This window comes from Lepisma saccharinum, chromosome 6 (genome assembly GCF_977018435.1).
Source record: "Lepisma saccharinum chromosome 6, izLepSacc3.1, whole genome shotgun sequence".
Classification (NCBI taxonomy): domain Eukaryota; kingdom Metazoa; phylum Arthropoda; class Insecta; order Zygentoma; family Lepismatidae; genus Lepisma; species Lepisma saccharinum.
In genome coordinates, this window is record NC_139234.1 from 43,769,566 (window position 1) to 43,795,156 (window position 25,591).

The window sequence follows — 25,591 nt, forward strand, 5'->3', positions numbered from 1 at the left end:
ACTATTAGGAGAGCTTAATCAGTACTGGTCAATTCAGACATACCGGAAAAGTTTGGTGATAATTTTAGAGATCTGATATTTCAATAAATGTACTGTAATTGGTGTAAACATTGTGTCACTTTGTTATTCTTTATGATTATAAAGGTATAATTCATATACCCTGGCTATGTAAAGTACATGTCTAAATATATTTTTCTTAAAATAACAATAAATTTTTAACAATGTAAGGATTTCACCATTCTTGCATTTCAACTTAATTATCATTATTTCAGAAGTTACCAAGAATCAAGAAATCTTAAGGAACTAAATTTCATGCCATGCTCCAGGCAAAGTGTTTGGTGTATTAAATTCAAGCTCTAGTGTAATTTTATGCATTCAAAGCCAGCAAAATTGTAAGGTAATTTAATGTAGTGTTGATTTAAAATTCTTGGGAACATAAACATCCATATAATATGGATTACAAGCAACATAAACATACTGATGTGTGTGAGAGAGACACAAGTTAACTTATTATTGAAACTCTTCTTCTTCTTCTTCTTCATGCCCCTCACTGCTTGTATGGTAGCAGTCTTGGGCAACGGTCTGAAAACATTGAGGGCTGGAAATTCGCGCACTAATATGAACAGCACAATATTTTGTTACACTTCACTTCACTGTCACTATAACACTGCAATGATGAGGGATGCTATCAAAAGCGAAGTTCACACTGTCGAGCAAATCCATAGAGAATCCACATAGTAGAGGGGGAAGGTGATGAAAGTAAAGAGGGCAAGGAGAGAGGAAAAGGAACCTTTTTTCGAAGGAGTCTGTGAAAGAGTGCCTGACGTTGTGTATTCCATAGCGGGCATTGAAAAAGTAAATGGGTGGGGGTTTGTTTATGTTCTCCACAGGTACAATTGGGAGAGGGAGTTTGGTGAATTTTTGCCAGATGATCGTTTGTGGTCACGTGTCCCGTTCTAAGGCGTAGGATACAAGTGATCACTTCACGAGGCATTTTTAGGTGATGAAACCAGGGTCGAATAGGGAGTTTATCGATGAACCATTTATAAGTAGTGGTTTTTGCCACTGCGGCATGAACCCAATTTTCCCACTGAGAGTGAATTTTTTTTTTGACCCGAGGTAAAAGATCAGTATAGGCAAGTCGGATAGGCGAGGGGGAAGGAACGTCCACAGCTGTTTTGGCATAAAGATCCGCTAGGTCTTGATAAGGATTAAGATTGCTGTGCGCTTTGACATAAGTGAACTGTACGCGTTGGTCGTTGTGGTGGAGGTGAAAGTACTCCTGTAAAATTAAGGTGGGAAAGAGTTGCAAACGATAAGCTGCCTTACCACAACGAGCGATCGTAAATAATACACTGAGGGCATCTGTGAGAATTAAAGTTTGCGGGTAGTGTGCTTCACGAGCGTGGAGCAAAGCCTGATAAATGGCATAGCACTCTGCCGAGTAAATAGACGCTTCTGACGATAAGGAAAATTGACGTACAACATTGTATCGAGGGACATAAAAGGCACATCCAACGCGGTCGGCATCTTTGGAACCGTCTGTGTAAATAAACGTGTAGTCGGGCCATAATTCTTTGTAGTATTCGTGTCGACCGAAATCGGTATAATTAATATTAGGGAGAGGGGCGGTGAGTATCGGTAAAGTGTAAATCAAAGGAGATGTAAATGTGAAGCTGAGATGGTAAGCGTCTCGATCAATATTATAACAAGACAAAAAGAAAAGCCGAGGGCGAAAGCGATCGAGGGTTAAAGTTTCGTTCAGTTGTCGTTGAATAGCGAATACGGTATTGAAGGGGTGAGGGTGTCGTTCCCATGTTTTCAATATGTATTTCATGGTAGAGTATTGGTATCTAAAGGAGAGAGGCGGTTCAGTACTCTCTCCATAAACGCTAACTCTTCCTGAAAATTTACACAAGATAAAATTACTATGGCAATGCATTTTGTTATGAATTTCCTTTTTCCCGTTTACTGTATATTCTCTGATAGAATTATACAATTTTATCAAATTACATAATAACTGTATTCAACTTGTTATTAGTATTTTCATTATTTTAAATGTGTGTATTAATTAAATTAAAGTTTAAGGTTAACAAAGATATAACAGATATGGAACTGGTACTATTACTGTTATTGGGATAAGTTTGAATGGGATATGTATGATATGTTACTCAACAAAAGTCACTTTGTAAGCCTTAAATAGCAAACAGTTTACTTCAGTGCGTGTACAAACCAGAGAGGACCACCTCTCTCTGACTGACTCGGAAGCAAAGAAGAAATCAAAGAATTGATTGATTGATTGGTTTATTTTACTTTGATTTTCCTACACTTTTGGCTAATCACAAAGAAGGATGATATGATACAATTGATGAAGGGATACTCACAAAGAACACCCATGCTCGGACCAGGACTCAAACCAGTACCAGTTTCATAGATCGGAGAGACATTAAAATCAGATATTTTGTGTTTCGCATGGTTCATACTTACCAATTGTGTATTGCGGAATATAGTATATGCTTTTTACACAAAAACAAACACTTTTCTACTAAAATAATGCATTTTTTCTAAGTGCTAGCAAACGCACGTAACGGTGCGATATTGCTTACTTTGCAAATGATATTGCTTCTTTTGTTTTAGAATATCAGTGTTTCCAACCTTCTTCACCGAAAAATACCTACTATCGTGTTCATCACATGTGCAAATTGTACATTATGCACGGATAGCTGACAGATAGCCCCACGAACCATTCACGGATAGGCCCACAAACCATTCCAATAAGGTTAGGTTAGGTTTAGTTAGGTTAGGCAAGCATAGTTAAAAAAAAAAAAGTGTAGGAAACACTGACAGGGGGGTTACGTCATCCAACGTATGGAGCATCTGGTTCACGTAAGAAAGCAATGGCAATTGTTCTTTGGTGAGATATTTCTATTGAAAAATACATGATTTCCCGGTCAAATAGATTCCACGATGAAAGAAAATTCATCGACTAACGTTGGAAACCTTAGAGAAACTCATTTCCGTAAGTAGTTCCTTCTGTAAAAATGAAGAAATGTGTCTTCGATGTATGCAACTGTTACCCTCAAACCTGAGACCCCTGAAGAAATCGAAGAAAAAAAACACACACACACATATACATACTATATATCAAACATTAGAACACCAAAATTACATTTAAAATTTACCATGTACGTGTGTGTACTCTTGTTTACTCCAAAATATTATTTGATACATCATAAGATGGCCAAAATGTTAAAAAGGAATTAAGAAGTTTTGCCATAGAATGAGGTTCTTAGGGTACTTAAAAAAATAAAGTTTGGAATTTCTTTCCTCTCACCCTCCCATTTTTTGACAATGTACATAAACATGATTAATTCAAAATTTCAGCTCAATCGAATAATATTTAGGGGTCACGCAACACCATCCAATTTTTATTGCGAATTAGCACAATGGACAGATGAAGGTAATGGATAATGTGTTACTTAATGTAAATATTAATTAAGTCAAAAATGGTACCATGTTAGAAGTATAACATCTTTACAAGTTAAACAGTTTCTGTTCTGTTAATGAATTAAGATGTTCCCCACTTGTCCTGGTTTTCTCACTATCTTGAGGGCAATCGTGAGGTGGTGCTCGTCGTGTAGTTGTGCATACTGCGCACTGCAAGGTGCAGGCAGGATTTTCCAATCTCTCCTGTGTAAAATAGGCAGCTTCGCAGTTGTGAGCTGTGTTCTGTGCTCTATTCTTTTTATGTGTATGTTTATCCGCCCCACATATCATGTTATTGCAGCTAATTTAGTGTTTCCAGACTGTATTTGAAGATGGCAGCTCCCTCACGCTGTGTTTGATTGAATGCTTGATTATGTTTATTTTACTTCACTTTTCAGATGCTCTTTGCTAATGACAAAGATGAGGATGAGTGATATGATGAAATTGATGAAGGAACACTCGTAAAGAATACCAAAGCCGGTATTAGAACTGGGACTCCTGTGCAGTACTAACCACTCTGCCACAGAGGCTGGGCTCTCGCTCTGTGTATCGACAAGTCGCAATACCACAATTTACGTGTCAGGAACATCCGAAAAGAGTGAAATTAAAGAGAGTAAACTACCATGTAACCGGCAAGTTCTAAGTAATTTTCTTACCACCATAAATCACTGAACAAGATTGTTGGAGGGAGCTCACTAGCTGTGATAAGAGACAAGAAGATGCATTATTTTGGCCAAAGGTCCACATGCCTAACCTGCTATCAACAGCACTCCATTGCTATGCTGAAAAAAAAAAAAAAAACTTTTTGATATGTGGATCAGAATAAAGAAAGGTATCAAACGAACGAACAAAACTCAGCGTTCTAATGTAATAGCACCCATTGATTAATTGGATGACTTGCTCAATATGGCTCATGCTGATGCCATGAGCATGGTTAAAATAAACGATGATAGGCAATTTGTCATTAGACAACGAGAAAAATGTCAACAGTTCTCTATGATAGGAGTAGATAGAACATTTACTAAAAAAGAACAGAGGTGAAAAGAGGAAGAAGGCAGAGATGCTCAGAATCAAACAAGAAGAGCAGCGGACCTCCACCAGTGCTAATACGAGTGTGACTACCTGTGTTATGTCGGAAAATAATTGAGCAGACAATGTAACCAGCAACGAAGCTGTTGAATACAGTGATGATAGCAAATAGTATGTTCATTATCAAGGATCATACTGCCAAGGCACAGAAAAGAGAAAAAAGGATGACAAGTATAAGTACGCCTGTGGTGCACACCAAAATTAGCTTCCACTCTAGATAGGGCCAATAGAAGTGACAAAGTGAAAGATAAGCTACCTTGATTTGACTGAGGGTTGCCCTCAGGTATCCATTGATTTGAGGATGGGCGAGACCGAGCTGCCAGAAATACAGGGTGTCCAACGAACGGCGCAACTGGGAATTAAGAGTGGCGTTACTTTGTAACCGAAACCTGTACATACACAAGTTATACATCAAATGTTAGCCCTGTCCAAGTAGATATTTTTAAACATAGAAACAACAAACGGGGTGCAGTGTTGTTCATGCAGTGTTGCCAAATGTAAGTGAAAGTGTAAATTTATTTTTCCACAAAGAATGGAAAATTGCATGTCAAACATTCGTACGGAAATTTGGATGTCAATTTCCACCTTGAATAGGTGGACTATTTCGCCATCTATAGTTCAGAGAAGAAAACCGATCGTTTTCGCATATAGCCAATCCTGAAATGCCTCGTAAAGGCGTACCAGTCCAAATGGGTGTTTTAAAAAAATTATGAGGTACAGTGGCAACACTGTTGATGTGTGAAGGCAACAAAAGGTGTGTTTAGTGATGGTCTATGACATGGATATACTGGAAACAGGAAAAAAAGAAAATGAAAATTATGGTGAAAAAAGTGTTACTTACCTACTCCTGGCAACCATGCAATGCGATAAGAGCGCCCACCGAACGATTGATTGATTGATTGATTTAGTTTATTTTACTTCGTGTTTTGTGCCTCTTGGCTAATTTGCGAAGATGGGGATGAGTGATGAAATGATGAAATGGATGAAAATGGACATTCACAAACAACCATACCCGACCGGGATTCGAACCCGGGACGCCCACCGAACGAGAACAAAAGAATCAGTTAGTTGTGTACTCAGAACTGTTTGGGCCGTGCATTTCGCATTGTTCGTAGGGGAAGATTAGAATTGTTCTGTGAAATGAAGTACTCTTTGGAAGAGAGGGTGTTCATTGTGGAACATTATTTTTGTTCAAAATCGTACGCTAGTGTAAAAACTGTGTTTCGCGAGAAATATCCGAATAACAGTGTTCCAGAAAATTCGACGATATATTGACTTGTTTCCAGATTTCGTGAAACAGGATCAGTTAATGACAAACCCTACCACAGACAACCACCAGTTTTGACACAAGGTGTGCTGCAGGATGTGGAGCAGAGAATATCACAATCTCCCAGGAAATCTGTTCGTAAACTTGCTGCACAGTCAGGTGTATCAAAAACAACAACTCACCGAGCGTTCAAACAATTGCACCTACGTGCATATAAGGTACAGGCTGTGCAAGAACTGAAGGAAGCAGACAAAGGTGCACGTGTAAGATACTGCCAGTGGTTTAGAAATTTTATTAGAGACAATGGTGTGAATATTTTGGATAAGGTTTTTTTCACGGATGAAGCATGGTTCCACTTAAATGGATATGTCAACAGTCAAAATTCTCGACACTGGTCAAGTAACAATCCCCATTTTTTACATGAACAATCACTTCATCCACAAAAGATCGGTGTGTGGTGCGCGATTTCGCGGAGAAAAATAATCGGTCCATTCTTTTTCAACACAACAGTTGACGGAATAGTTTATCGTGACCTTATCACACAGTTTATTTCTCTGTTGGTACGTGATGAACGTGATTGTTGGTTTCAACAAGACTCCGCAACATGTCACACGTCTAATGAAACTTTAGACATGTTGGCAGAGTTTTTTGGCGATCACATTATAAGCAAAAACTTATGGCCCAGTCGCTCCCCGGATCTGACGTCTTCAGATTTTTTTCTGTGGGGTTATTTGAAACAAACAGTTTACATTAATAACCCAAGAACACTTGATGATCTAAAAATAAACATTTTCACAGCCATTAGCAATATAAACCAATCAAACTTGCATAAAGTTGCTTCCAACATGATAAAACGTGTTGATGAATGCCTCAGGGAAAATGGTTGTCATTTTCAACATCTTTTGTAAAGCTACACTGCCTGTTACGTGCATTGCATGGTTGCCAGGAGTAGGTAAGTAACACTTTTTTCACCATAATTTTCATTTTCTTTTTTTCCTGTTTCCAGTATTTCCATGTCATAGACCATCACTAAACACACCTTTTGTTGCCTTCACACATCAACAGTGTTGCCACTGTACCTCATAATTTTTTTAAAACACCCATTTGGACCGGTACGCCTTTACGAGGCATTTCAGGATTGGCTATACGCGAAAACGATCGGTTTTCTTCTCTGAACTATAGATGGCGAAATAGTCCACCTACCCAAGGTGGAAATCGACGTCCAAATTTCCGTACGAATGTTTGACATGCAATTTTCCATTCTTTGTGGAAAAATAAATTTACACTTTCACTTACATTTGGCAACACTGCATGAACAACACTGCACCCCGTTTGTTGTTTCTATGTTTAAAAATATCTACTTGGACAGGGCTAACATTTGGTGTATGACTTATGTATGTACAGGTTTTGGTTACAAAGTAATGCCACTCTTAATTCCCAGTTGCGCCGTTCGTGGGACACCCTGTAGTATAGGACCAAAAGCCGATGATCAACTATTGGCAGAAGAGCAGAAATAATGTATTTGTCAAGTCGTTCAGGAACATCCAAAAAGTACCAAGATTGTAAAAAAAGTAACGTTAAGAAATAATTTTAGAAATTAGGAGTGAGATGTTATGTATTTCATATATTGGGTATGGTGCATAAGTTCGTAGTGTTTTGTTATGGGTTGGAAACACTGCATTGCCAAGAGTTCCTTGCCCGTTATTCCATTGTTATTGCTCAGTTTGTAGTTTTCTGTTCGTGAGAACACTTTGTAGTTTTGTGTTCGTGAAAAAACAGTGTATTCTAATTCTGAGCACATTTGGTCTATTTTGCATATTAATTAAAGTGTCAAGTGGACTAAGTTGAACATTTCCGGCACATTCTGCTCTTCGAGTTTAACTGAGAATCAAGTGCAGCAGTAGGAAGTATTTCCTAATGAAGCTGCTCTTGAAACTTGGCTAACTGACTTCTTCCAATTCACAAACAATTTGTGCTGTGTACGAGGCTAATGCCATATACTGAAAACACAGCAGTTCTCCAGGCGAGGCATCTAACTCCTCCCCAACATTCGCAGATGATCATTGACAATGGAGGTGACTACATTACTGTCTGAGTGAGTGTTGCTGTGACTGTCTATTGTTAGACTACAATAACAATGTTTCATCTTACCATCTGTGTACTTATGTTAATTAAATATTATATTCCTGTTAACTTATGTTATAAAATGCTATGAACTTATGCACCAACCCATTACTTGATTTGTCATCATATTTTTCATGTAATAAATATACATATTTTGTTTTTATAGATATAAAAAAGATATCAAGCTCTATTATTAAACATGCATTGTTGCCCATTTTCGTACATATTACGGATTCAATATGTCTGCGCAACCTCTAAATACGGGTATAAACCTATTTTACCAAATATTTGCACAAATTATCTTTATATATATTGGCACAAAATAAGGGAGTGAGATCAAGAAACATTCAAAGATTTTTTTCCCATACGTCTTTGAAGCACCCTAGAGGTTCTGTATGTTAACTACTACACAAGATGCTCAGTTTGCTCATGTTCTGTAATGGTATACAGTACGACTCACATTAATTAATATTAACTTCCGCCTAATAACACTGTCCAATGACTATATCCACTACGGGGATGTGTGAAGTGAGCAGAAGATTGCATTGTACTGTATTTTTCATTTCTTAACCTCAGTGTTCTATCAACAAGGTTATTTGTAACAGCGAGGATGAATGATTATTAAATTAAATAATTGACAAGAAACATAATAATTTACTGATGCTCTGAATGGGTATCAAATCCAAAACCTTACAAGGAAATATGAAGAGCCAGTTTGGCATAAGATCAACTAAGTAACCACAATCCAACATGTCAATGTCATGTTGTTGATTTAGTTTTGCTCCGAGTTCACTTTATGCACAGATATGCTAATCGGGACTGAACCTACAGTTTACAATGGGGTCTGAACCACTGTGCCTCCACCAGGTATCAAACATAGGACCTCTTTATTACAAGGCAATGGCGTTGCTACTAAATCATCAGGGAGTCAACTGAAAAGTTGTCTTTATCATTCTTCCATTTCTTCACAATCTCACAATTTCTTACTTACTTACATATGTATCTCTGTAATTTTTATTAGAGATAAAAATGGCATCAATTGCATGGGATGAAGAAAATATCCGAACAGCTAAAACCTCAACATATGAGAATGAAGAGAATAGAACTTCATTTGAAACAAGGAAACGAAGAAAATCAAGCACAGAATGGGAGCACGAGAAAAAGATTAAGAGGCATGCTGAAATTGTAAGTATATTATGTTTATGAAATTAACATTATTTTCATGTACTATGGAATCTTTTTTTGTAATTTTATAGTTTTGTCAGGTAATTTACACCAAAAATTCTGAGTTCAACAACATTGCAGTTAAGTACATTTTGCATGGACAGAAATGTTTCACGATTCAAAGTATTCAGTGCTTACTTAAACGAAATATTTACTTTGCTTCCTGTTGGGATTAATATTAATATGAACCTTGTTGGCTTTTAATTTTAAGTAAGATTTAGTGAACAAAATGTCAACATGTCAAAATTATATTTAAGTAACTAATAACTCGTAATGTAATTTAAAATTCTGACTAGCCAAAACAGGAAAAACCAATGTGCTTTCGAATATTTAAATGAAATAATTTAACACATTTTTTCTGAACAGATAAACAGTGTACGGTCCATGACTGATACTTCACCACCAAAGACAATAGCTACTAAAGAAAAAAATTTCCTGAGGACAAAGGTAGAAAGCATCAGAAGTGCCGTTCAAGAAACAACAGACTTGGCACTAGTGCGGGGAATATGCACTGAATATCGTTCTAAGGTAAGGAGGGATGATTTAGTATGGGTAGAGACAACAGTGAAAAAATATTGGTTGCAATTTAATCAGTAGGGTGTGGATTTTTAGGCACTAGAAATTGTATGATAGGCACCAAAAAATATGAAAATAGGCTCTTAAAAGTGAGCTACAAGAAAAGTGCTCCAAAATAGGCATTGAATGTTAACTTATTAATTTTCTTGGTCAGTCGCACAATTACCAACTTGAATTTTTTTGTATTCTGTTGTATTTTTCTTGTCGTTGCATCACTTTCCTTTTGGCCAGTTGAGACAACAATGTTAAATTGTGGTTCAATTAAATTTATGAAGGAACACTCTCAAAACAAAATATTGCCTTGTACAACATACTGTGGAGAGAACCAAAGTGGTGAAATATTACAATAAGAAGGAAAAAAAAGCATTACTAAACATCAACATAGACATTTTATAGATACTACAAAAATGCATGAAGCCGATGTTTTACTACAAATGAAAATAGGCAAAAATCCACACCCCATTAATCACCAATACTGATCAATAGTTTTATAGAGTCTAATAATAGACATTCTAATATTTGAACCAATTTTTGTTCATATACACAGTGTAATCTGTTATAACATTGTTGTGGACTCATAATGTTCAGCCATGATTGATATTTTGTTTTTTAGCCTAATGTTATTTAAATGAACCTAAAAAAATAAAGACAGTTCTACCAGCATAGAGCTGCTGCGATGTGTTGTTACTGGGTCATTCCACATCAAATCAATGCAAAAACCTAAGATTTTGTTACCCACTATCTTCAATTTCGAAGAAATTTGGTATACACCCTTCCTTTATGGTTAAAAGAAACACCCTATTTTTTTTTTACTCTATCTCAAACGGTTTTCATTTTACAGCACATTGAAATGTCATTAAATCAGTGTTGTCTGCACAATTGAGACCCTACACACAAGATACCTTGCTTACATTTTATTTCTTTTCTCCTTAACCAATGATCAGATAGATCTCCTTGAAATTTTAGACACATTTCAATGGAATAATGAGGATTTCAGAAAAAAATACATCAGAACTCAAAAAAATGTACAAATGCCTATATGTTGTTGTTGTTGTTGAGTTGGTGCTTTAAGTCCACTTTATGCACAGCAAGGCTAATCGGGACTGGACCTACAGTTTAAAGTGGGATCTGAACCACTTGTGCCTCTACCGACAAGTGCCTATAAAAAGACTAATAATGGACTTGTAGCCTAATTTTTGTGGTGGGAAAACTAGGTTACGAAAATCTGCATTTTCATCGTGTGGGTATGATGGAACCAAAAGCTTTGATGTTGAAAATCATTGCAAAGACATGCTCTTTCTCTACACAAAATAAAAATTTGGTTTCTTTATTCATTCTAACGAAAATTTTACATTTTTTGGACATTGCCTAAAATTTCAGGATCAATCTGTACCAAATGGTCCAGCACTGGTTGCTCGACAATTTTTAAAAATTTTCATTTGTTTGTCGTCATAACCCCTGTACAAGGGTAGTTCAAAACAGGTATTACTTTTCTAAAACTAGACTTTATTTGAAAATGGCGGCCATTTTTGTATCATGACTTGCAACATTTTTGGCCTATGCAGACAGTTGCGATAATTATGATAACTCAGCTAAGAAAATTTATAGAAATCTGGGGTAAAAAACATTGTTTTCAGTACATCTCAAGCTACATTTTATGTTCCGCATCTTTTTTCACCACATCTCATGCAAATGGCTGAAATTTAGGGTCAAAACTGACTGATATTCAATTTTGAAGGGAAATCAATGTATAGGATATATTTCTTTAAGTAGGTAAGCAATGAAATATCAGAGCTATAATTTTTTTTATAGGAAACATGTACATCCAAAGTTTCAGCAGCAAATATTTGACACACAGCCTTACACACCTTTTCATTGATAATAGCTACTAACAGGCTTACTATGCCATTCGTATGTTGCAATTAATTAACCCATTCACGTCATATGACGAGCAGGACTCACATGAACCTGTTATGATGTTATGTCGTATGATGAGCTCAGCTCACAATGCTACACTGCTTGATACAAATGCACATATTTCAGTGTGTAGCTCATAGATGTCACTTGCATTCATTCTAAAACGAAGTCCAAATGTGTGACGTTTGAAATTCTTTCAGTGTGGAGCTACACGATGTGTTTGTGTGGAGTAAGAAAAAAAACATTTCTTTATTGTATGACACACTCCTCAGCTGCCATTATGGCATCAAAATTTCACATTTTCCGCAGTTTAGTAACCAATTTAAATTTATAAGTCATTTTCGAGTTTTTATGTATATTTAGCCTCTCAAAATGCATATAATCTGCTATTTCGACACTAGGATCAAAACTTGATTTTTCAATGCTAATATTCCTTTGAAACTCGTTTTCTACATATCCCAAACTAGAGATAATTTTCAGAAAAATATTGGATTATTACACAGTTCTGAGCCAATAAAGCTTATATATTCTCACATTTCAACCCTTTGATCTGAAGTTTGGTTTTTATGGAAAACTTAGAAAACTTAACATTTTCAACTTTTATATAGGCAATTTATTTTAATTTATTTTTGCACTCCAAACTGCCGTACGACGAAATTTAAATACAATTTCTTGGTCAACTCCGAAGATATTAAACATGACGTCAATGGGTTATTACGTACAATAATTGTAATTGCATGATAGTTCATTAAAAGTAAATAATTATAATTGTAACTAATAACATAAATTTGCCTGTTTTTGTCAAACTTCCCCTTGTAACTTTGTTATCCATGTAATATCAATCTCGAAATTTTTTACAGGTACCTCTTTATGCAGTAAATATCAAATTTTATTAGGTTCCCAACCAGATATTGGTTTGATTTCAGTTTTAAGTCCACTTTATGCACGGAAGGTTAATCGAGACTGGACCTACAGTTTATTAAAGTGGGATAGGAACCAGTATGTGCCTCCACTGGGTATCGAACCCAGGACCCCTTGATTACAAAGTAACGACATAACCACTATGCCATTGGGAAGACCCTTCCAACCAGACATATATTTGGGGCCAAAATTTTGAGAAAAATGAACATTTTAAGAGAGCTTTAACTCAATGCGGAAACCAGTAACAGAGCTCAAATATTTTGTTCTAAAACTTTGGATGTATATGTTTCCTCTAAAAAATATATAGCTCTGATATTTCATTGCTTACCTACTAAAAACATATATATATATATCCTATACATTGATTTCCCTTCAAAATTGAATATCAGTCAGTTTTGACCCTAAATTTCAGCCATTTGCATTAGATGTGGTGAAACAAGATACGGAACATAAAATGTAGCCAGAGAGTGCCAACTATTTGGCTGTGACTTATTTGGCCAATTTAATAATAAGCTAATAAATAAGCCAATTTAACTAATAACATGAAGTACTTCAGACATTAATATTATGGTAAGAGTCTAGAGTTATTCAAATGTCTTATAATACAATCTAGATATTCTTTAATCTTATCAACTACTTGAGATCTAAAATGAACCTACTCATCACATGTCACGAGGAAGTTTCAAGTCATATTTTGTCTAGACAGATTTCCTCTGAATATTATTGGAAGATGTGCAACACGAAAAATTCAAAGTTTCAAAAACTCTGCAAGAACCTTTTTTCTTCTTGAATCAGATTACAATGCAAATGAACATTACCTTGATTTTCTGGAATAAAAGAGCTCCACTTCAAATTTATTACATCTACATTACAAAAGAACTTTTAAAAAAGTGCAAATCTTGCATTCTTTCTTACCTCAAGTACAATTAAAGATCTTCAGAAAAAACACTACATATTCAGTGGAAAATAATTTATTTCTAAATAAACACCATTTACTTTATGTCTGAAAATGCTCAGTTGTTACGGCATATGACTACCATGCGAGAGACCCAGGTTCGATCCCTGGTGGAGGAGAACCGGAATTTTTTCCACCTGTTCAAGTGTCTTCGGCACCCACCCAGCATCATACAAAGTGGGTACCTGGAGGAAACTCTGGGGGTTAAAGGTAGCCAGGAGCATGGTACTGATCACATCACTCCCACCTTCTGCCGTGGTCAAGAAAGTGTGGGGTCCTAACTCTACAACCCCCTATGTGGGCATACCCAAAAGAAACCGAACTATTTTTTTTGTGAACTTATTTATTCACAATTTAAGTACAAACCTTCAACCCCCTTCAAAGTACTCTCCACTTGCATTAAGATACTTGTCCAATCTTTGATTCCATTTTTCAAAACATTTTTTAAAGTCATCTTTTGTGATGCGTGACAGCGCCTCTGTCGTTTTTTCCTTCACCTCAGCAACATCAGCAAAACGCTTTCCTTTCATGTCTCCTTTCATTCTAGGAAACAAAAAAAACTTGCACGGGGCAAGGTCGGGGGGGGGGGGGGGGGTGAGGAACAGGGGTCATACCATTTTTGGTCAAGAATTGTTGTACAGACAGGGCTGTGTGAGCCGGGGCATTGTCATGATGGAAAAACCAGTCACCCGACTGCCACAAATTGGGCCGCTTCCGCTGCACACTGTTGCGCAATCGTTTCAAAACTTCCAAGTAGAAAGCCTGGTTAACTGTCTGACCCTGCGGAACAAACTCTGAATGGACGACTCCTCTCACATCGAAAAAACAAAGCAGCATTGTTTTAATGTTTGATTTCACCTGACGAGCTTTCTTGGGGTGCAGCGAACGTGAAATCTTGCACTGGCTTGATTGTTGCTTCAATTCGGGATCGTAAGCATAGCACCACGTTTCGTCACCTGTGATAATTTTTGAAAAAAAGTTTGGATCATTTTGGGACTCTTCTTTCAAAGCACGGCATGCTTCCACGCGACCTTGTTTTTGTTCAGCAGTCAGCAGTCGTGGCACGAATTTGGCAGCCACCCTTTTCACTCTCAAATCATCTTGTCAGAATTCGCTGCACTGAACTCCAAGTCACTCTCGACAGCTCCACAATTTGTTCATGGTCCGTCGTCGATCTTCGTTGATGATTTTACAAATTTTTTCAACATGGTCATGTGTTCGGGCCGTGGAAGGACGACCAGAACGAGGTTTGTCATCAATTGACATTTCACCATTTTTGAAACGGGAAAACCACTCAAACACTTGAGTTTTCCGCATAGCATCGTCCTTGTATGCCGTTTTTAACATTTCAAGAGTCTCTGTTCCACTCTTTCCGAGCAAAAGGCAGAATTTCACCGCCGCACGCTGTTCCCGAAAATCAGCCATTGCAAAACCGACGATCACACAAAACAGCTGTCAGTCTAAACTCTGCCGAAAACTGTCCTGACCTGCTTCAGCGACAGCACTCGGCTTACGGACTCAGGAAGGTTCGCTCTATGCGCTCCTAGCAGCAAAATGCGATACTACAAAAGCTCTGCCCACCACAAAATTAGTTCGGTTTCACCCAAAATTAGTTTGGTTTCTTTTGGGTACGCCCATGTATATGCCTTCATGGTGTGGTGCAAAGGACAGGGGAGTACTTTACTTATTTTTTTAACTTTCACTTATAAATTTCCATCACACAGGGACGCCTAGGCACACTTGAACCAGAGCCAAAGAATTACACTCGTGAAGCATGGGTACGTAACCAGCGAAGAGCTTTGTTAAGATTGACTGAAGAGAACAAGATGATGCAACAGAGACTCAATGATGAGGTAAAAACATTTGCTCATGAAAAAACTACAATAACAAGATTTTTAAAAAATTGACCCTTTGTCATTTAAAAATTTTGTGTCAATGGTTTTCCAGAAAGCTGTAAATTTTGTACTAATCATCAAAGTAAGAAGTATATAAGAGAACAGAATCATAATCTTACATAAACAAGCAAGCCCAGGTAGAGCATGTGCTAAATAAATGTACATCATGAAACATGACAGCTCTATGAGACTAAAAAAAACACAATTTGCTATGAAGAAGACTGTATGAGTTTCTACGTCTAGCAAACATCACTACTTATCCACTTGTACAACAATCGATCCTACAGTTTGGCCAGATTTTGCGAATGTCATCACTGGCACTTTATTCGGTGTTTAAAAAGGTACAGAAAATTTTTAATCAGGTTTAAATGTGGTGATTTTGTGGGTCAGTCAAGATGCGTCGAATGTCTAGAAAGTTCTTCAAACCAATCACACATAGTTTGAGCTCCTTCAACATGTGAATTGCCATCCTGGTACATAACGATAACCATCCTTTCTTCCATCCTGCAGACAAGGTATGAAAGTTCATCCAGCATCTTGATGTAACCTTTCTGGTTAAATGCATTGTCACCTCAACCTATTTCTGAGTAATTTAAATATCCTCAAAACATAAACAGAGCCACATTTAGCCTGAACAGCACATTGCACACAGGTCTCATTGAAAACATCATACGATATAGGATGTACTTTTTGGCTACAAACAGAAATGAGACTCATCTAACCAGATAATAAGTTTCCAGTCACCATTAATTGTGCCTCCATGCCCACTATAAACACACCACTTTATGTGCAACTATTATCAAGAGCCTTTTCCAATGTACCCACCTCCAAATGTTCATTTCAGTTTTCTTTGGAGAGTTCCAAAATGACTTGTCAGGAACTTGCACTGATTGCCTGAACCAATTATTGCTTGTTTGCAAAGCAGTTTACAACCACAATGCATGACACATTGAGATGGTCATTATTAGGAATGGCTACAATATCAGGATAACTGATATCCGGATTTCAAATTATCCAATATCCATTTCGGATGTAACAGATAATCTGGATATTGGAATATCTGAATACCCAGGTAATTTGGATATCCAGATAATTTGAATATCTGGATAACAGTTTTGATGAAGGATTTGTAGAAAATCTGTGTAGTGAAATATGAACACAGAGATTGAAAAAAATATGTGGATAGCCTGAAAAATAGACAAATGATAAAACTGTCTGGATAATGCACACATTCAGATATCCAGATACTTTGGATAATCCAAATATCTGAACAACCTGGACAATTCACATAACCAGATAATTTAGATATCTTGATAATCCATACATCTGGATGGAAAATTATCCAATATGTGGATAAAATTTTGTCCAGATTTTCCCATCCCCAGTCGATCAGAATCATCTGTCTGCTACAATTCCAGTGACTGAGAGGAACACCATATCTGGCAGATTTGTATGCCAGTATCAACACTATGGCAAATTTAGCAACTTTTTTTTTTTAATCTGTGTCCTTAGGCAAAACACAATTACCCCTTTTTGTCACTCAGTCATGCCTATAGGATGACCCATTTTCCCTGACCAACCAACAAACCAAACCACCACTGCTTATTAAACTATAAACATCGAAGCAACAACACAGCTATTTGTTGGCCAATTTTTTGTGCACTACCATTGACTGGTCTCTGAAGTTACAAAGCGAGGTGTTTAATTTTTTGTCTGCTGAGCTTATGTACACACACTGAGTTCTGTGCATGGTTAGCTTGATATGGCAGTAGGGTCACATATGATTTTGCCTTAGAAAAATAATTCAGAACTGGCTCATAAAAATTAATTTCTTCCAAGTAAGAAATATTACTATCATCAAGTTTTTGTCACGTATACCTACAAGATTTTGAAAAATTTATTTAATTTCGATAAAACTTCAGTAAACAACAATGAAACACTCCTGCCTCAGTGGGTAAGCACATTGAATAGTTGATCCACAATTTCACTACCTAAGGTTCCAGGTTCACATGGACATGTGTGTCTCTCTGCAAGTGTGCCTTCATCAACTTAATTTCATCATCACTCATCCTTATTGTTGAGATCAAAAATGGTAGACAAAACTATGCAAAATAAAACAAATGTATACAAAATACAATACTGAAATAACAAATATGGAGGTGCTTAAAATGGAACATCTTAACTTAAGCCTTCTAATTCAAGATTGAAAGGGTATTTTACAAATCAGTTATAGGTCATACCTGCAATTTTTGTGCAAGTCAGAAATTATGACATCTTAGTCATTTTGTCATAGAATAACAACATAAAAAAGGCCTGCAATAATGACAATGATTTAGTCTTGTGTGTTGTATAAACAAATGCATTATAAATAAAGGAACAATATGTTAAAATAATAGTTTAATGCATATTAATCACACTAAAAATCATATTGTTGTATATCATTTTATTGTTGAAGCCACCTAGGTATAGCACAAAGAAATTTCTGGATGAATTTAAGAAAACAGAAGAACAAATGCAAAGAATGGCAAGGTATCCCCTGATCTGGAAGGTGAAAAGGAAAAGTGGAGCCAAAGAAAACCACAGACCAGTACTAACTCCAACAATAAGAAGAGACCTGCATGTACCTCGGACAAGGTATCTACATATGGATCATTCCACCACTAAGAGTAGAGAATAGTAACTAATGAAAAAAAATGAATAACGACAACCATAAAAGCTTTCATTATGATACATCTGATAAGTTAATCACTGGAAACAAATATTACCATGTGGCTACATTGCATCTGGTTTCGGGCGAACTTTTACACTGCCATGTTCTGCTCAGTCTGACGATGTGTTTGGTCACATTACATAAAGAAAATCAGTCAGTTTGATGGGCAGAAAGTATCAATATGGCCAATGAAATGGTAATGTTGGAAAACCCTACAGAAAATTTATCTGAGATGGTGAAAGCAGCGAGTTAATGAAAGTTTGGACTATTTTTGTTATTTGTGCAACCAATTGTAGTTAGTTTGTAACTCAACCCCATAAACTTTTCGTTGTCCACTGTTGCCATACGAACAATGCAAGAAATCAGGCATAAAATGCACACAGAACTACACTTTTGGCCAAGACAAACAAAATGATTGGTTCCACTTCAGTGGTTGGTGAAACACAGCTGTGCATGCCACAGGAACTCGGCACCAGTGTGACTGCTCACACTTATTTACATGGTGCTTCTTGTTTTATGCCATATACACCATCAGCCAAAACTGGATCCATTGTGACCATGCTCTAATATATACAGAATAAGTCAAAAAGAATGAAACAACTTTATACAGTTACTATGACATAATTATTTGTGATAGAATATCAAAGAAGGCATTAATGAAAATAAAAACTATGGAAGTTTTATTCCCACTTGGCACGCTTATGCTGCTTTGCCGCTGTTCTGCCAGGATCGCTAGTGTGGAAAAATGGCGAATGACCAGCAGAAGGTGTATTGTGTGTTGGAGAAGTGAAGGCTGATTCAATGGTGCAAAGATATTTCCACAGTTTTTGGTAGTAATTCACCTTCTGTGAATAATATCTACCGTTGCTGAGCTGCAACTCACAACTTACATGTTGAGTGGATTTTTGTGGGCTTCTTGTAAACACTTCCGTAATTCTGTACACACACTCATCAGATACATGTTCTTATCCAGTGTTCTTCCTTTTACACACAGATTCAGTCTCTTCAAATGTGTGTGTGTGAAACTAACACCCAATTACAACTGTTTTTCTTGAAATTTCACGTACTTACTGTTGTATATTTCAAAATAATACAGTAAATCTTTTTTTCTCAAAATAGCTTTTATTCTTTCTTTTGGGGCACTTTGTTCCACCCAACACTACCACGATATATGTTGCCACAAGACAAACTTTCAACATATGATTTACTCTATTATCTAGTATTATTACAACTCCCATTTGAGACACACAAACATTAGTAATTGATGTCAAAAGTTCGTTAAATTTAGAAAAACAATGTTCAATAAACACCACATGAGCATGGGTGCCCAAAATTTAAAAAAATAGTACGTAGTATTCTAAAGGGGTGAGATACAGTTTTGCATAATGTGCACATTAATTTTGATTCTGTGAAAATGCACGTGAGTATTAGTACAAATAGAACAGTAAGTTCTACATTTTGGATTTCTCCTCAATCTGCATTTGTAAGTGAACCTCTAAGTCGATTACGAAGCTAGATAATCTTGGTTTTGCCTTCCTCTTCCCAACTGTTTGTCATCATTGTTGGCAGATGACGACATAGCTTTAAGAAATGTTTTTAGCTCTTTACAAAGAACTGGTCTCTTCCACAGTCTGTGATGAAATTTTCAGATAACTCTTACTTTTTAATAGGCATGGGCTGATATGAAATTTTAGCTGATACCGATAACTGATATTCAACCGATCCAATACAAAATTCCAAATGGTCCCTGAAGAACTTGAGTGGTTCATTGACCTCCTTAATAAATGTGTGTTTTGAGGTGACTGCAACACAAAAGAATTTGCATATTTAGACACTTACTTTTTAAAAAAGTAGGGCATGGAGATCATTCATAAAAAATGTAACAAGACAGAGTTATAAGATATTTATAGATATATATATATGAGATCGGTAAAATAACTGTTAATTTTACCGATAAACCGATATGCCTGTTTCGGCCAATACAAATAGAGTACCGATTAATCTGTCCCACCCTTACTTTTTAATGTGTTGTGTTTGTCTTATGCAGGTCCCTTTACAATCTTGCACTTTTAACCATTCTCAAGGAGATTCTTACACCCCATGCTTTAAAATTTTAAGGGGCTATTTCCTCATATACACTGAAGGATGCAAAATGACCATATATGCCGACACACCAACAAATTTTAAATCAATCAATGAATCAGTCAATCATACTATAATTTCTCTGTTTCTGTTTTAAATATATATCTACATGTTCCTAACATGTCTGTTTTCAAATCTCAGATGCTTCTTGGATATTGTGGCTGGAGGTTACGGTTTAGAAAGAATGGAGATTCTGTTATATGATGACATAGTTCCCAAAACGGCAGCTAACTTCCGTGCACTTTGCCTCGGGGAGAGTTGCCTGTGCTATAAGTTCTGCCCATTCTATCGAATATTGCCAGAGCTTCTATGTGAATCCGGTGACGTTACGCATCACAATGGGTTAGGTGGATGTTCAATTTATGGTGAAACGTTTGAAGATGAAAACTTTCAACTTAAGCATTCTGGAACAGGTAAGTGTTTTTTCAAACAATTCTTGAATGCATTCCAAGTGTAAATAGAACACACCTAATGACAATCCATGTCTCATTTAAAGCCTGCTACCTGGTCCCTAGCATGAAGTTTAAATTATTTTCTAGGGTATGTTGTTAGGAAGGGTTTATCAAAGGTGAAACATGTTTTCTCATGTGAGGTTCCTGACATCACAAATGGAGTGTGGCACTAATAAATGCTATCAGATGTTACACAGCATTCATTAAATTGAGGAAAATGCCATATTCATGATTTTTCTGACTCGTGCTGATCTTGAATTATAACGATACATTCATATATCACTATAAGGATGTTATTTTGTAAATAATATTTGCACAATTTATGAACAAAAATTGACTGCTGTAAAGTAAAAAATATTACCATTTATCAACCTCATGGTCAAACACAATCTAATGTCATATGACTCTTATTTTATTATGAGAACAATATGATTCCTTACATTACCTTTCAAGAGAATTAATTGTTACTAAAAATTAAATATACAGTACTTTTGAAGGCTGTAATGAAACAACGTGAAAATATAAAAACAAGATTTTTTTAACATGTTGCTTACTGGGACCAGGAAAGTGAAGTGTATAAAGCAGGAAAATGTACACTTGGGATCATAAAGTTGGGGTTCTACTGTATATTATAAATAGCAAACGATGCTAAACAATAAATGGTGGATAAATTACATCTGACACCTACTTTATTTACAATATAACATTATGAAAAAAATGTTTTTGAGCCAAATATAAATTCAGCTGGAAAAAAGGTTCCGTGACCAAATTTTAATTCAGCTGGAAAAAAGGTTCCTGGACCATATTTAAATTCATCCAGAAAAAAGGTTCATGGATCATATTTAAATTGATCCGGAACAAAGATTCATGGACCAAATTTAAATTCAGCCGAAAAAAAGGTTCCAGGTCAAAATTTAAATTCAGCTGGAAAAAAGGTTCCTGGACCAAATTTCAATTCAGCCAGAAAAAAGGTTCCAAGACCGAATTTAAATTCAGCCAGAAAAAGGTTCCTGGAGCGTATTCAAATTGATCCGGAAAAAAAGTTCCTGAACCGAATTGAAATACTTTACAGATAAAAAAAGTTCTTTACAGTACAGAACCCATTTATTCTTGCTGATTTTCTCTCCTGGACTGGAATTGAATTTATTTTAAATTCCTGAACCTTTAACAACCCTGCTATTGTGTTTATAGAATTTCTAAGCATGTGATTTGTTATATACATAATTTAGATATATTTTTTTTATATATATATTTATATATACATTGTGAATGTTTACAGGATGAAAGTATGCACAAGGTACTCTCTGTTGTGTAGATGTTACTTTTCCATATTTCTAGCTCATGCTTCACAATACAAAGTTAATGCAGCTACATGGTTATAGGTAGGGACATCAAATTTTCACAATTAGTGAAAACATGAAGTATGAAAAACAAATGTAATTTTTAGAATCCTGTACATAATGACATTCCCCAGTGATGAAATATATAGAAATTTTACTTATGACAAGACACAAAATGCCTGTTTTCGTTTTTCCATGATGTGAACATCTTTATGCAAAATATTGCCGAATTCAATCAGAAAAAAACAGCGTACAAGGCTGTATGTTGGCGCTGCACATTTTTGATGGAAGATACAAATGTGAACTACTATTTTATTCCCTGCCCCTTCCAATCTCTTTTATCACAGTTAGCAGTTATAACAAACAGGCAAGAGCTACGTTATGGTGATATTTTTCCCTAACACATTTTATTTGATACCTCAAGAGACAAATAATTCAATCACAAGAAAGACAGCTCTGAACAAATAGTTCACATGAAAGAATGTTGATACAGCTTAGATTTAATAACTATGATACCTTCTGAGCAAGAAAAGCAAATACTGTAGATGTGTGAGTAATTATGCTGCAGAATGTTCTGATTATACATGTATTTTTTATATTTTTTTCTAGGATTTTTATCTATGGTGAACAGAGGACCTGACACAAACAACTCCAAGTTTCGAATAAGTTTCAAAGCATTGCCTACACTCGATGGAAATAATGTGGTATTTGGAAAAGTTATCAATGGACTACGTACTTTGTTGCAGGTATGAGAGTTACATACATTATGAAGTTAATTCATATGCACAGTACCTCAAAAATTAAACATTTTGCATCACATTTTTCATTAAAAAAAGCAGTAAAGCCCTACATAGTGCCAACCTCCATGGTGGAGTGGTTAGCACGACATGCTTATAACAGGGTGTCTACCAAGATAACAAATCCAAAAATCTTGACTTTTACTTGACCTTTCTTTCCTTTTTTTTTTTACCTTCCCCCCTTTTTTCTTAACACTTATTTAATAAACCCTTACTTAGGTATAGTTAGAAATTAAGAAAATATATATTTTTATTCAATGGAAAACCCTTACCACAAGGTTGGTTAAGATGAAAACTGAAGCTGTATTTTTAACAAGAGATTTAGACTTGCTTTAATTATTAATGCATGTAAAAGTTAATGCTTCAGACTTCATGCTGAATGGGGAATGGTCACATTACTTTATTTAGTATTTTTCCAAACTTCACGTACACAAGAATGTAATTCTTAAGAACAAAGTATGCATATCTTAACCACAACTCAACACAATTTTAGATTTCCAAATATTCAATTTTATCACATCCCAGTACAGTAAATTCACTATACTGTAAAAAAATAGCAAAAATTCTTGACTTTCTTGACTTACCCGTTGATTTCTTGACTTCTTCTTGACATTCTTGACTAATAGACACCCTGTATAATGCCATAAATCCTGGGTTCAAATCCTGGCCTGGGTACGGGCGTTCTCTGTGAGTGTTCCTTCATCAATTTCATCACATCATTCCTCATCTTCGTGATTAGTCAAAAGTGGCAGAAAATCAAAGTAAAATAAACCAAATCAATCCATCACCTCCTGCATACATAAATGGTTAGCGCTTTCATAAGTTCAACCCCAGTGAGTGTTCCAAAAATTTCAGAGATGACACAGCATCACAAGTACAAAGGGGGTACTTGAAAAGAAGAAGTATCAGACTCAGCTCTAGAAAGCCACATAACAGTAGCAATAAGCCTCAGTACACTGATCACAAAAGCTCTTTTTGCTCTCAGGAGGTTGTTACAGCATGGAGTTTTGTTGGTACGCATCATTGGGTGATGTGCAATCATCTGGTATTGTGGTTTTGTAGACCAAGATCTACTATTTCTATCCAGTGTGTCTATAATTGGTTTCCTAATGCTGGGTCAAGACATGAGTGCTAATTATTCAGTTATGCAGGATACATTTCTTAATACTAGACCAATATGAAGAAGTTTAAGAAAGAAAAAAAAGGCAGGCTTGATAGGGACTCGAAACCAGGTTTTTGATCTACCGTCTACAGACTGAGCTACCAAGCCAGCCCTGGTTTCGGCTAATTTATCACTTGCAAAGTTTTATCTGTACACTAGGCAACATCGACAGAATATGAGTTTCAAAGGTATCAGATTCTGTTGTAGTAGCACAGACAGAGACAATTTCATGTACAGTCACGGACACTGCCGGCTTATAATGAATACATTGACTTTCAATGGAATCGTTACAAGCCGGCAGTGTCCGTGACTGTACATAAAACACACACATGTAGAAGGGACCTGGGTTTGAGTCCTAATCGAACTTGAAGTTTTTGCTTAAAGTTCTTTGATGTATATATCTTGTGCATGCTAAATTATTATTATTAAAACATTTATCAAGGAGATTAAAATTCAGATTTGGAACTGAATTTTGCCATTTTTGTTGAAACTATCAGTTTAATATTCATATCTTTACACTACATCACTACTGGTGTAATTAAAATAATCAAATCAATATAATATTGGCCTGTCCCAATTATTTCTCTTGTATAGTTATTTCAAGCACATACACAATATTTTCAATGTAACCAGAATAAATGTCTATTGAAGGGAGTATGTGTTCTCCTGCAATGTCACATTGAAAATTGTGTTTATTTTGAATTAACATTTTTTGGGTGCATCAGCATTGAGGCTATTTTGCACCTGTCACACTATACGGGTCCAGCCCCTTATCATAACAAAAATGAAAGTGTGTCTGAAAACTAAAATTTCCTTACCTTGGTTAGCTAAAAAGGGTGCTCAGCACAAACAAGGACAAAACACAGGACGACACAGAATTATACAGGCCATGGGGCCAGTCGCCAGAGCCTCATTAGTCTGAAGTCCAGGGTGTACTACGTGGAAGTGAGTTTGACTATTGGGTGCACTATGTGAAAGGAGCACCCCTTACACCCCGAAAATTGTGTTTATGTACTTGTAAGAACCATAAACTACAAGAGAAGTAATTCAACAATGCAAGCATTGTACATACAAGGAAAAATTATCCCAATTATGTAGACACTTCAACAATAAGTTTCATTTGGTGGGTTGTATTACAGAAACTAAATTTCAAGAATAATTCAAAATTAATAAATTATTACTTAATGATCCCAAAGTGCAATAATCAACTAATTTAGTTCATTTCTTTCAGATTGAGGAATATGGCCTTAAGACTGGCAAACTAAGGAAACCTGTCTTCATTGTAAATTGTGGTGTTCTATGAAACCTGTCTTCATGGTAAATTGTGGCGTTCTATGAAACCTGTCTTCATTGTAAATTGTGGTGTTCTATGAAACTTATCTTCATTGTAAATTGTGGTGTTCTATGAAACCTGTCTTCATTGCAATCGTGGTGTTTTATGAAAACTAACAGAATGTTATGGTATAAAATGTAATGTTAAGAATAAAGAAACTCGAACAGCTGTCATCTCATGCTATTCTTATTTTCTTCAAAT

General features: G+C 36.0%; 2 protein-coding genes across 5 annotated transcripts in view; one reads left to right on the forward strand and one right to left on the reverse strand.

The window, feature by feature from the left end:
- Window positions 1-25,591, reverse strand: part of LOC145988718 (uncharacterized) — a 363,608-nt gene that overhangs the window by 274,129 nt on the left and 63,888 nt on the right. The window lies entirely within an intron of this gene.
- On the forward strand, window positions 279-25,483 carry LOC145989375 (uncharacterized). The gene is made up of 8 exons (XM_083124718.1): window positions 279-397; window positions 8,988-9,151; window positions 9,557-9,718; window positions 15,284-15,412; window positions 17,910-18,088; window positions 20,448-20,719; window positions 22,708-22,844; window positions 25,289-25,483. The coding sequence occupies exons 2-8, from the start codon at window positions 8,996-8,998 to the stop codon at window positions 25,358-25,360; spliced, it is 1,107 nt and encodes a 368-aa protein (XP_082980844.1). The 5' UTR covers window positions 279-397; window positions 8,988-8,995; the 3' UTR covers window positions 25,361-25,483.